Raw genomic sequence first — 14,375 nt, 5'->3', positions numbered from 1 at the left:
AGTGTAAGCTGCAGTCCTTTATTCGGTGTTAATTTCACTAATGGTTGCATATAAGAAACAAAGGGAGCAGGAGAAAATACTTTTTTTTTTTACAGTGTCAGGCAAAGGATATTTACAAAGTGTCCTATAGGCAGGTGCCACCTACTCATTAGATGGTGAATGCACGCTCTGAGAGTGACACATCCTCATAAACAAACGCCCAAGTGGTGCTGGCATCCACATGTGACTGCTTTAGTCATCCTCATTCCTTCATGTTTACTCCTTCAGTGACTCAACCGTAAGCTTCATTTGCTGTGAGAGAAGGGGAGAAAGAGAAGGTAAACTGAGTGCAGGGGCAGTGTGACAGGTTGCACAGACCAGTAGAATCAGAAAGGAGCACACTTCTGAACCAGCTGAACAATAAAACTACACAAAACCATGAAATCCAGATTTGAAACTGCCAGTCTTGTGCCTGACTTTTACAAAAAACACACTTTTAACAGAGGTATTGCTTTTTCCATCAAAAGATTCAGCAAATGTTGATGCAATTTATATGTTAATGAATCTATTATTTTTGTGATGAATAATGCCTCACACTGAAATTGCCCCCTCTCCCTCAGGCTTGTGATGGGGGGAGCTGCTGCAAGAATGGCAAAATGGCTGGAGGAAATCATTGCTGTGTGGGAACTGTCTTCTGCCCCTCTAGGTAGTACCTGTGCTCAGGACAGTGCACTGTGCGGACTGGCATTGCCACTGCTGCTCCTGGGACTCCCAGCCTCTATCTCTGGTCAAGCCTGCTCAGGGGAACTGGCAGCCACTTTATCTTTCCTTAGGCAGTGCTGGCTGTTCCTAAACAGCAGCAGTAAGCACAGACAGGTAGAGCTAATGGGCTTCACTGGAAATCCACCCTTACATTTAGGAAGACATCTATACCAGGTTGGAATTAAGAACGCTTCTCTCTGAATCACAGTTATATTAAAATACAGGATACACCTTTGAGACAAATTCAGATAAGCAAAATGCTCACCACAATGAAGGACTGTGATACCAGACTCTCAGACACAAATGGGATTAAAAATTAAGTTGCTGATCATTACTTCTTGGAGCAAACATTCATTATGAAGACATGAATACAATTTGCTTAGTCAGCAGGAGAATCTACCTACTGGGCAAGTGGTATGCACACTTTTAAGGCACATTCTCAGAGATGTAAAATTTAAGCTCACCGTGAAGTTTCCAATGCTGCAGAGGGGTTTTGATTTAAGGCAGCCTTAAATATTTCAGTTTTTGAAGGACCTTAAAAGGTCAGTGAACTACTGACATAACACTGCCCCAACTGTTAAGCTGTAACTCTTATTCAGTATTTCTGTATTGCCCTCATTTTTTCTTCTTTTGCTGTTGAACTGAACAAAAACATCCTGTGATATGAGAGGAAGCAGACTGCTATGGTGGTATGTGTTATTTACAATCCTGTTGTTAACCATTATTGTTTTCATCACCTTAGGACATCACTAGAGAGATCTCAATGTGAAATCAGAATAACAATTCCAGGTGTTGAAAATACTTGCTGAGTAAGAGAAACCAGAGCCACTCTTTGAAGCTTTTTGTTGAAAAGGATGTTTCATAACACAGAATTTAGAGGCAATAAAAGCAGAGTTTAAACTGTGCCAAAGGCATTTCTCACACACCACCTGGGGCTACCACCTAAGGGTCTTGTAACATCTGGAAGCCTGGAAAGCAACCTGATATGCAAAGAGCAATTCAGTGACTTCAGTCCACAAAGAAAAAGGTAAAGAGACAACACTCATAGGAAGGAGACTTCATGGAGACCAGTCCAAAGGACAGGATGAGGAGCAAAGGAGCAAAGGCAAGGAGATGTTGCAATTCAGGAGGCCATAGGCTGGTGTCTGGCACAACCGCCTTCTTCAAGGCAATTTTGGCAGATGTGGAGAGAAACAGACTGGACATGAAAAAATGTGAGTGATCATATGAAGAAATAACTTATGCAGCTTCGAACTCCTGTGTAATTTCCATACCATCCACCCAGTGGTGGACAGACATCTGCTTCTGAATTAAACTTCTTCACTGGATGCTTGTACTTGATTTTATACAAATGTCCCAGTACATATGAGCTATTAGAAAGATAAATACCTAATAATGCAATTTAAAAAAATGGAAAAAAGAAATTGCAAATACAGTGGACACATTAATTCAATTTCTATCCCATAACACAGATACCAGATTTCTTTAACATAACACTATCTTTCCTCTGCTGCTAGTCTGTGCCTGAACCCATTCCAGAACATTACTCTGCATGAGAAACCCCACCTGCAATAATTCTTCTTTACCATTTTCATCTGTATTTCCATGCCATCTATAAGGGAAGTAGAATTAATTTGTGATACAAATATTCATATGATTCTTCATAGCAACAGTGCAAAAAAAAAGCCATAGCTAAATGGTAGAATACAGACTCCTCTTCTGCATCCTGATTCACTTATGTAAATAAACGTACGTATAAAACTATAGCACCTTAACTGAAGTGACATCAAACCCTATCGTAAAAACATAAAACAGAAACAGAAGACAGCACCTCAATTCAGTTCATGATTCATAAAATTCAAACCTAATGCTCTTATTTTAGAATAATTTTCTAAATTCTTAGTGTTCTTGTAATTATACAGCGATTGATGAGGAATGTAGGGAACTGGAAAAGAGATTTTTATTCTCTCATTTCTGCAGGGCTTGCTGGAGTCTGGAAAAAACCCAAGCACATTACTATTAACTGTGAGTAGATGGTAATCTGTCCAAAAATTCTGTACAAACAGCACTACTGTCATGTATTTTTTAAGGCCCTCCTAATTTTAACTAACTAACTAACTAATCTTATGCTAGTATTCTCTTATGGTAACCTTATGCTAGTATATTTAAAATGTATGACAAACAAACATATTTCCCAGCTTCTTCAGTGGGCCAGTGAGTAGGAAGAGCTCTTAAAATAGCTTCACATGCTGCCATGGAATACACAGCCTGAGCAAAACCAGTCCAAATCCAGTCACTCTCATATTTCAGGAAATGAATCATAAGCAGTGTGAGAGCTGCATATTTAATTTCTCCTTTATAATTTTTAATACCAAAACGTTTTTGGCAGCTCCTCTCAGAACCATCACTTCAGCATGCAGAATGGGGTGGCACCAGTAGGCAGAGAAATTATTTGCCAAGCCAGGCTGAAAGATTTTTAAATTTTCTTTTACTGTGAAAGGAAACGTTCCTTTTTATTGGGAAAATATTTCTCTGGAACAACATATGGCAAAGGGAGTGTATTTTTTCTCTGATACTGAGAAAGCAAACTGACAAGGTACGTTTTCAAGATCACCTTTTTTTTTTGTAAGTTTTAGAACCTTAAAAATATAGAAAAGGAGGTATTAAAATCTACTCAATCTACTTTTCAAACCTGCTAGATACATAATAACAATGAAAAACAACACTGTTGAGGGGTATTGAAAGCTGAACTAACCAATGGCATTAGTTCAGAAAGAAGTTGGCACAAGAAACTGTTCTTCATTTGTTATCAGCTGAGGGTTACTAGAGAAAGGTTCATGCTTCTGTTTTGCAAATGAGGTGGCTGGTGCAGGATAACTGAGGGCGCATCCCTGCTCCCTATCAAGCTAGGCCTGGCTCTGTGCAGCACTTAGGATCACTCCGTGAGGCTGCACCAACTCAACTGTCTGTTTTTAGCAAGACACTTAATGACACTGCATGCAACACATAAGTGAAGCACATGTTTAAACTAATATTAGTTTACTGTAGTGGGGCTATAGTGCAGTTTATTCTAAAATTCTACGTTTAGGAATTGCTCTAAATGTTTGTCTGCTGTAATTCAATAGATTTGTTATTTCCATTTTATTAAGTTTAGATTTCTTTGTAAAGCACGTATACATACAGTACTTTCAGTGGAAATAGCAAAAATTCTTCAGTGTGGTTAACAAATAGGCTTTACCAATTACTTGGGTTTCACTACATTTCAATATCAAATATGCTGAAAGCACTTTAATAAAACATAACAGATACTTTCACACCACAAGTACAGTTGCACACCAAACCTGGAAATCAGGCTACTGCTCACAGCCAAACCCACAAATTTTAGTACACAAGGTACTAAAGTGTGTGGTTATCAAGGGCTGCTTAGTTTCCAGTTAGAGAGTCCACAGAAGTCTGATCTTGTGATTTAGCACTACAAACAATACTACTTAATGTATGTAAGTAAAAGAAATAGCTACAAAGATGAACTAACAGAAACACACAGTAACACCACAGACCTCAACTAAAGCAGAACCAGTTGAGTCGCCGAGGGATTTACCACCAGCAGTAAGGGACTGGTTTAATCCACAGCTTCACTGGCAGTCCAGGCGGCTTCTGCATGGCACGAGAACTGTAGCCCACTTTCATTTTCAAACCCTGCACACAGAGCTCATGGACAACGGGATGATTTGCTTTGTAGGGCTGCTTTAAAAAAGGACATCATATTCCCACACGTGAAGCCTCATTCTGTCCCTGCAGCTGAGAAACCTGTGCTGCCCTTCACAAACCCTGCTCTGCAAATCCATCTGTGACCTTCTTTCTGCACAAGAGGATGACAGATAACCCAGCATATCTGCTGTTACCAGTGCTCGTTTCACACACACTCATGATCTAATCACTCTCCACTTTCTTGTACAATTTCTATGGGACAGCCAGCATTTTATCAAGTGGCTCGCAGTCTTTGCATTCTTCACTTCTATTTATTTGTTTAATGTTAATTTCTTGCTGAACCCTGTGTCAAATGCTTAGAACACTGTTGTTTTCCAGTATGCTTGGTTCTGGCATTCTCTAATTACTCTCAATTTTACCACTGTGTGTGTTAACACCAACTGCCAATTCAACAACCCTAGGAAAACAATTTGAAAGAATCAAAAGCATTTAGAAGTGAAAATCAATGAAACCAGGAGTTAATGACTCACTGCCTGATGCTTTTCCATATGCATACTGAACATACATATTTGTATATATGAAGAACAGACATGCAAATAGCCACATAGTTAAATATAAAAATGATATAAAGGCAGATGTTTATCAGCAACTTCATTTTCTGCTTTTCCTGTATTCACCATGTAGACCAGCTCATTAGCAGTTTACTGTTACATACGCATCTTTCCCACTTTCTCAAATTATTTATAATATGAAAATATGATGGATATATATGAAAATTATTATTTCCTAATGGTGAACAGTCACATCAAAAGTAGTTTCTTGGTGAGCTGTTTGCTGACAACGACAAGAACTGTATCAGCTTGATCTGTAAGCACCAGCCAGCTATAGTAGCGGCAAATTAACACTCACGTCAAAGCTCAGTTAGTCTCTTCCACATCTAGTATTTCATTCTGTGTAAAAGTATAAAAACTTATTTAATGGAAATTTGTTCTCACTGATTATAATGGTGGGAAGTTGTGGTAACTTCATATCTAGAACCACAAATCTTCCCTCAAGGTTTTTGCGTGGCATTAAATGCTCTTTTCAGGAAACAGAGCTGAAGGACTTTATGTCTAAGGTAAATTTTAGCCTGATTTCTGACTCTGAACAGTTTTTCAACAACCTCTTAGTTGCTATAGCTAGAGATGATAACTAACCGATGCTTGCTTACAGTAGTGATAAACAGCTTCTAGTATACTCCTGTTTATAAATTCCAGGATTTTTGTGTCATACCACACAGCCACAATATAACACGGAATGTTTACTTTCAGTAACTCATCCTGTACAACCCTCAAGTCTTCTTGAAAGCTATTGATTTCCAGAATGCAGTTGCCCCCCTACTGAAGCGATATGACAGCAGACTTGTAGGAACATTTGCACAGCTTCCTTATTTATCAGAGCCAAGACCAATGGCCCTGTGATACTACAAACCAGAGAAAACAATTCTCTAAGAAGCAAAGCCATTCATGAACATTAAACCACCAAAATGCTGGTTTTTGATGAAAAGGTGAGAAGAATTTAAACTTAAAATAACAAAGAAATGCTGAATTGTGTAGCTCTCACAAAAAGGGCTCTGTAAGCAATTACAATAATTTTGAAGACTGAAAAGATACCAAGCACTGTACCTATTATTCTCCTTACCTATAGGCTGCATCTGGAATACTGTGTCTAGTTTTGAGCCCTCCAGTATAAGAAGAATACTGATCAGCTTCTCCAAGTCTTGTCATAGGACATAAGATGGGCAGAGAGTTGACGCACATGCTCTGTGAGAAAAAGGCCGAGCCACCTGCCAGTATCTACAAGGAGGTTAGCAAGGAGATGGAGCCAGGCTCTTTGCTGAGATGCACAGCAACAAAACCAGAAACAAACTGGTCAAAGAAATAAGCCAAAAAACCCAACGAAACCAAAATTCACAAGGTTAACTAAACACTAAGGGGTGCAGGGAGGTTCTGCAGTCTCTATCCTCAGAGGTTTTCAAGACCCAACTGGAAAAAAACCAAAGCAATCTCGTGTGAATCTGGTGTTAACCCTGCTTTGAGCAGGGGGTTGGAGTAGAGACCTTCTGAGGTCCCTCCCAGGCCGAGAGATTTTTATAGTTGTTCCTACAGGAACTGTGACAGAGGTTTGCCTGGACTCTACAGATCCAGAGTGGGAATTTGCTGCAACAATTAGCAGATAACAGCCAACAGCAAAAAAAAAAGGTAATTCTGTTCTTTCCTTTCTTGTATGCTTAATTCATGGCAGAATACTGTGTACAAAAAGCTGGTGTTAATGAAACAATAAGCTTGCAAAACTGGTAAGTGCAGAGTCAGGAAACTTGCAGATTCACACAATACGTGCCTTGGAGTATTATGCCTGATTAATAGTGCTGTGAGCCACAGCAGACAAAGCAGCCTCACTTGTACATTTTTTTCCCGATCTACTTCATATTGTCTCTGATTTAAGTTGCAAAGTATTAATTAATACTCATTACAATATTCTTGTGGTATTAGTCACCCTTTGCTGAACCTTATTTTAGTTCAGTAGATAGCACAAAAATGTGGAAATAGTAGTAGAAGACCCATAGTATCACAGTATTTTCTTCAGAAGTATAGATTATGTATTCTGACCTTCAGAACATTTAAATTATTTTTATCTTGTTTTAGCCCATACTTTTTAAAATTCACTTCACCATAACTGGTCATTTAGTTGCAAAGTGAAAGATAAATACACAACATTAAACAGTATGTGTGAATGCTTTAATTGCACTCACAGATGCTGGATCAGCCTAACAGATGTTCTCTCCTCTTCAGCTTATACAATTACTTCTCATGCAATAAGCAGCTAGTTCATAGATTTTGGAGTCAGAAATTACTGACTAGCCAGGAAAGCAATAACGCAAAAGCATCCAAAGTAACATGACCCTGATCCTGTCTTAGAGCAGAGGGGTGGGTTGCACAGTCCTATCAGTCTTGTTTCTTTGACCTGGGGCAAACAGACTTTACTACAGTTTAAGGATGCAGTCTGTCCCTAGGTTAACAGCAAGTTAACAATGCTCTAATAACTTCAGGGTGAGCTATGATAGAATTTTATTTTTTTCAGGACTTCTGGTTAATGCTAATTACCAGCTTGCAGTTATTAGTTACAATCAAGGAAAAATGGGTCAAACAAACTATCCGTCCTCTTTGAAGTTTAACAAGCTTACACACTAAGCAGGATGCTCCTGAGTAGGCAGTTACCCTTTTTGAGAGTTTAACTAGGCAGCACTTTTTGAGAGTTTAACTAGACTTCTGGACATTCATATATATGGGTATGGACATGCCTGACACCAAAGCACAACTGCACACGTAGCTGAGTTAGCCTTATACCAACTGTAATAGCAGTAGCAGTGCCTGGCTAAGAACCAGGTTGCTCAGTACATGATAATTTACTCCTTAAGCTCACGTGCTATGCACTCATCCTGCCTCATGATTCAAGAGGCACAGCTGAGAAATAGCAAAACCAGCAAAGCAGAGTCTGAAGAAACACCAGCACCGGTGGCAAAGGACTGGAATATGGTCTGTGATAGCCAGCACTCCTTTCTCCTCACATGGGAATGATTTAGTGCTCAGGTGACACACCTCACTACAGCTTCTGAGAGAACATACATTTTGGTCTAATGCTTTCAAGACATGCAAAGTTATTCCATTTTTTTTCCATCTTAAGGACAGGAGGGACCTGCTGGGTTACAGACAGATTTTGTGGGAGGCTTGCATCTATAACCCAGCAGGGTTTGTGGATCTGTAAAGAACCCTACTCAGTTTCCAAAAAAAAACCAAGTGGTAACAACAACAAACATTACTCTATTCAGGGAATTAATGATGTAGTCTAGATTGAACTTCAGGTATGAAACTAAGAACCCAGCTTCAGAGACTATATTTGGAAATTTCTGTGACCTAAATCGAATATAAATAGCAGATAAACACAGAGGGTAGGTACATGGCTGTGTTCTGTCCTGCTACCACAAACCAGCCACAACACTGCAGGCACACCTCTCCTGCAGTACGCAAGAAGCTCCAGACTGAAAAATAAGTCAGATAACTTCAGAGAAATCACACAACTGAAAAGCAAAAGTAGAAAATATTAAAATACACTTGAAGTATAAACCAAATGTTTAGAAATCAGACTTCCACACTAAGTGCTGGGCAGACACATAGCAAAAGCGACCAATGTTTTGAAGGTTTTTTTTCTAAGAAGGAATTTGCCTCTCTGTTTATCTGCCATTATCAACATGGAAAGCAAGTTTAATTTTGAAGTTATTGTTACCATAGTATTAAAAAAACATTACGCTGCAGTAAAGCAGGAAAAACTATTAAATGTTTAAATCATTTGGTGAAGAACTATCCTCAATTCTACTAAAGAGTTTAACAGGCAAGGAATCCAAGAGCAGCCAAAGGGACATGCCAGATCATCTTACTTTACTTGTTCACCTCCGCTGTAGAGGCTCTCCTGCCCCAAGTACTTCATCCTCATAATATGATTTCCAGTAATATTTTCATTCTTCTCTTTCTTTTCAAAGCCAAGATTTCTTCTACTTCCTCTGGGGGCCCTGCTATTGCCTAATCACAGCCCAATAAGAAGTAATCAACATAGAGCTGGTAACCAATTGCTAGTTACAGTGTTTTTATAAACATTCTGAAAAAAACTAGTTATACCAATTTTAAAGTGTATCAAAGGTCTCTACACAGATATTTTTGGAATGGCAATGATACCAGACAGAATTCCTTCTTCACCAAAGACACCTGTGACAAGGCAAATCCCCTTCCACCAAGTACCCTGCTCCTTGGGAAGACCATGCACACATGAGTTAAACAGTGGGCTAAACAAAAGTACTGATCAGTTACACATATTGATTTGCTTTTAAAAATACAATTAAGTTGATACCTATCTGATCAGATAAAGTCAATTATGCAAATTAGTTATGGCAGATTTATGGTTTAATCTGACTGAGGGAGTTTGTTAACTAAGAACAGAGGATGAGAAAATATAATGGGGAACTACATGTTAGCTCTGCTCTTTGCTTTATCCTGGGCATCTGCTTATTGCCACTTTGAGGCTTGGCTTACAGAAACCCTTGATCTCATAACCCATATGCAGACGTACACATATACACAAAGGACACATATAGCTTATTAAACTTGCCATTTTCATTGAAGATACACAACTGGACATGAAGCATTACTCTTACAGAACTACAGAAGATTATCTAATAAGCATGTAGGAGAGTCAGAATTAACTTTCCTTGAACAGATATTTTGAAAATGAGTATAAGGTTGGTTTGGTAGTTTCTAATTTTCCATTTCTTCAAAATGAGTAAGGTTATACCATCTGACATAGTCCTAAATACAGGTGTAACAATATTTATGAATTACTCTGTAGTCATTTGAAACAACTTAGCACAGGGGTAAAGGTCTGGCTTCCTTGAAGGCAGTGGCAAAATTCTTGCTTACTTCTGTGAAGTCAGACTTTATGTGCTTCCTATGATATGAGTGAAGAAAACAGTTTTCCTTTTTTCCAACAAATCAGTGGAAAGAACATCTCTTTGCTACACGTTGTTTGCCACATTTGCTCAGATGTGAAGAGATGTAGTGCTCATTTGGTCTGCCTGCTTTTCACTACAACAAGGTACACCAGTGAGGTACCACCACGGCCTAGGCGCTCTTCCTCCGTAGCCCCCTTTACAGAGCTATCGGTATTGTTGTCAGGGACCCGAACAAATTGTTACGGTTTTCTGCCTCTAATACTATCATCAATTTCTTTGCAAAGTTTTATGAAGTTATTTTGCAATAAAAAGCAAGCTATGTAAAATTAAAGCTGTATAATAGCTACTACTTTCAGGCTGAAGACAAAATAATATTTAAGCAGCTTTGTAACATGAAGACAAACAACAGTCTGTAGATATGCTAAACACTATTGTGTCCTCTGTTTCCAAGATCTGCTTTAATGCCTTGGAATACCCTGCAGACTGGAAAAATGTGGGAATGATTTCTCAGTACTTAATTTCATTATTTTCAAGGCTTGAGAACCCCATAAATCTCATTTGCTCCCTGCTAACTTAAACTTTGTGCAAAACAATACATAAAGGCATAAGCAGATTACTTGTATTATATAAAATACATATAAATTTATGAGAATTTAATAACATTGTAATTTACTCCATATTTAATAACACTGTCATTTTAAAACTCTGTATTAAAATTGTTGCCGTCTAAACATAATACTGAAATTATTCTTCTACTTTTTCAACCCAAACCTTGGTCTATGCAGCCCTTCCATTCACAGAATTAGTCAATTTTCATATGCCTCCTCATTTTTTTTCCTGCTTTTTCTTTTCTGTAAAGTGATTTTGCTTTCTTTATTAAAGCATTTTGCTTCCTTTCCTTCTTTATTTCTTGTTGATTCTCTGACTTGTGTTCTAGTGTCCTAGTTGCACCGTCTCCCTTACATTTTTTTATTTCCAATTTCTCCAAGCTGAGAAATCGCTCCCTTCTGCATCTAAATTCACTGGTTGGTAAGGGCCAAATCTGCTGGCAGAAAAACTGCCAAGAGGACTGGTCCCTGAGGCTGGCTGCTCCCTGGTGGGAAGAGAGCCACACTTCTTCCACTCCCATCACCCTGCTCTGCTTTTCAGGAGCAGTGGGAAGGAAAGGAGGAACAAAGTACTGCCGGCACAGCCCCACTTTGCTGCTCTGCTCTCTGGATAAAGCCTGGCAACAAACTGAAGCCTAGAAATAAAGGTGTTGAACAGAAATATATTGCTTCAGTCCAGCCTCTCTTCTAGACTGACTTTCTTCTTTTGCTTCAATGGAAATTAAAGCTAATGGTGCCAGCTTCAGCATGCACTGAGGGATTAACTATTGTGATTCATGTTAAATTGCCACACTAATTTAATTCTATCAGACCTCACAGCTTTACTTTGAAATGGTTCTTATAAATTGCAAAGTGCTTTTATGGTATCCTGGGTTACCAGTACCATCACATTCCTATTTCCCCATTTTCATCTATCACAACAATAAATATATTATCTAGCTTGCAACCACAAATATCTAAAATAATTTCTCAACATACTAGCTGTAGCACATTAAATCTCTGTTCTATTGCTACAGAAACATTGTACAACATTACCATTTGTCAGAAAATACATGTTGGTTTATAGATTTTATAGTAAGTTCATAAAAATAGGTTGTTGCATCTGTCAAACCCCCCCCCTCCCATTTTAAAAAACATGCCAGTAAGTGCTGTCCAAGGACTCTAAATAAATGTTTAAGACATCATATGATTTTGCATCAGTAAAGTGAGTTAATATTACCCCATGAGTCACCTAGTTAATTCACTGTAAATGTATGTGATGGCATAAGATGGAAGGTGAACACATATTTCCACAGATCCTTCAGAGCAAATCAAATGTGCGAGCAGGGACAGGACAAATAATTACAAAATATTAACAAGCTGCAAAAATCCATTTTCTGCACTCTCAGCTTGGTATTATGTCAGTGCTCACATACTTATGCTTCCTTCCTGGTGCTGGGGACAGCGAGAAAGCAAAGACTGAAAATTCCATGTATGATAATAGTACCAACAGAACTGCAAAAGCCATGGCAGTCAGCTACATCCTCTTCTAATAACACACAAATGTAGCAAAAGATTTCTTCAATAATCTAAAGTAAATACTTCCCACATACTAAAAAAGAGTGCATCATTTTACTTATTAATAGGAAATAACAGTAATTAGCAGTGTAAGGAAATACATCAAAGGAAAAGAGTAAACCCAGTTAAAAGAAACTGAATTGTAGGCTATGATTTACAAGGGTGCATCTACAAAAGGAACTCAAGAGCAAACAAACACACAGATTCTCAATTTCTCTCTCTGTACCTGTATACTGCATCCATCCCTATGTAAAAATATATGGAAAAAAAAATCAAACACATAGAAGAAAAAGACGATTTTAGCAATGCAGTTTCATAGGAATGAGCAGTGCTGGCATAAATACTTGTATATAAAGGGGCATTATCACCAATATTAACAGGAGGCTGTCAGGCTTTGGTTTCTATGTGCTGGTTTTTGCTACATGTTACTCTGTATTACTAAGTAGTAATCTCATACATAAATAACCTTGAAATAATTATATTTGAATATTGCAATCTTATTAACTTTTGATCAAATAAATGTATTGTACTGAAACTGCCACATGCTGAACCTGTTTCTTGACTGTGTTTAACCCTTCTGCAACATGGGAATAACCACAAATAATATTGGAGAAAATACATAAATAACACCTTAACAGAATTTTCTCTCTTACGTAATCTGCACAGATTTGACTAAAATAAAAGAAGTCTTTGTCCTGTGCTAGTGAATGAATCTTTTTCCTTGATTTCTGCTGATCAGTGAAAAACTAGGAAAGAAAATACAACTCAGAATTACTAAAATCCATATAAATGCTCCTGTATTAGACGTTTAGCAACAAACTGGAACATCCTCAGTGGCATTTAAAATAATCTTGTTTTTGAAGCAGATATGAAAATTCTTTTGATGCGTGACATCAGCTTAATACTAACTGATATAGAAAGCAAGCATCTGCTCCCATTAATCATTATTCCGAAGTTTTTTGTTCACTACATTTCCATATACTTCTCAGGGAAACAACAGGACTGATTACTCCCAGAAAAGTAACTGGATGAACTAATTAACACCTTGCTCTAATAATTTCAACATCATCAAGTTAAAAACAAGTAAGGGAAGCTCTGGGTGTGCCCCACCTGCAGAAAAAAGGCGTCTTCTTACCACATGTGAAACTTTGAGTTTCTAAACTAGGCAGACCAACTGAATTCTGGGCTTGCTCAACAGTACTTCCATCAACCCAAACCCATCTGTCATTTCATTAAGATTTTACCTCACCACTGGTTACCAAATGTTACCTAAATCTGGTAAGAACAGACCTTTCCAGCTCCCCAGAGATGACCAAACCTTTTTCAAGAGACAGACTAATTTGATAGCATCTCTCAAGTCAGAAACAAAACAGCAATTGTGTTATTCTTTTATATACATATAGGAGTACTTTAAGCTTCTGAAAAAATTCATCAGCATAAGAAGATGCTGCTAAGAAACCCCATCCTTTCAGTGAAACAGGCTTCCTTAGTTTTTCAATTTATTTAAACCATTCAAGCAAAGAGGGCACTAACACAGAGCTTCTCTTCAACAAATATCCAGCAATCCCAGTTTTGTTTCAGGCAGCCCTGCTTCAGTGGCATATGAAGTTGTCTTTAAACATCCAGGGCTGTGCTGCTGCCCAAGCTTTTTCAATTCCTTTCTTCCTAGGTAACCAAAAGCAGTTGACAGGCAGAACTGTACAAAGCTTTTGCAACATGTATGACCAAGCAGACAGTGGTGACCTGTATATGTAGCACAGATGTCCAGAAAGACCTCTGGGGCAGGAACTTGTGCATTTTTATAGAGAGCTAAGGCAACAGAAGTCATAATGTGCACAAGCCTTTGAAGTGCTATAACTATATAAACACTGCAATATAAATAGGTACCTACCACACAGCTCTTTTGTCTCAATGTCTGACCTGAACCTTAAAAACCTGGGTTTGGTGAGCCATTCTGGAGGAGGTAACATCTCCTACATAACAGTTACCAAAATAGCTATGAAGACTTCTAAAATCCTGCAACTTTTTCCTCATTCTTTCCTACCAATGGAGTCAGCATACACATACATCTGCTAAACCTTCAAAATATTTTATCTGCAATGAAATTTAAACTCCTTCTAACATGTCTTTGAACTAACTATGATTGGTCACATCACCGAAAGTTTGATCAACCAATCTGGATATCATTAGAGGAACGTCACTCAAAATACCATCACATTTTT

At 38.1% G+C, this 14,375-nt stretch overlaps 1 protein-coding gene across 2 annotated transcripts in view; it reads right to left on the bottom strand.

The window, feature by feature from the left end:
- ANO10 (anoctamin 10) overlaps window positions 1-14,375 on the bottom strand; it is a 119,846-nt gene continuing 105,471 nt past the window's right edge. For both annotated transcript variants that reach the window (XM_057413293.1, XM_057413291.1), the window contains one exon: window positions 1-291. In XM_057413293.1, the coding sequence (XP_057269276.1) occupies window positions 256-291 (36 nt within the window). In that variant the 3' untranslated portion in view covers window positions 1-255. The remainder of the gene's footprint in view (window positions 292-14,375) is intronic.

Source organism: Pezoporus wallicus, unplaced genomic scaffold (genome assembly GCF_028554395.1).
Source record: "Pezoporus wallicus isolate ANWC-B61680 ecotype Strahan unplaced genomic scaffold, APGP_CSIRO_Pwel_v1 contig_6651, whole genome shotgun sequence".
NCBI classification, from domain to species: domain Eukaryota; kingdom Metazoa; phylum Chordata; class Aves; order Psittaciformes; family Psittacidae; genus Pezoporus; species Pezoporus wallicus.
The sequence above is the reverse complement of the archived record's forward strand: the minus strand, read 5'-3'. Positions and strand labels throughout refer to the sequence as shown.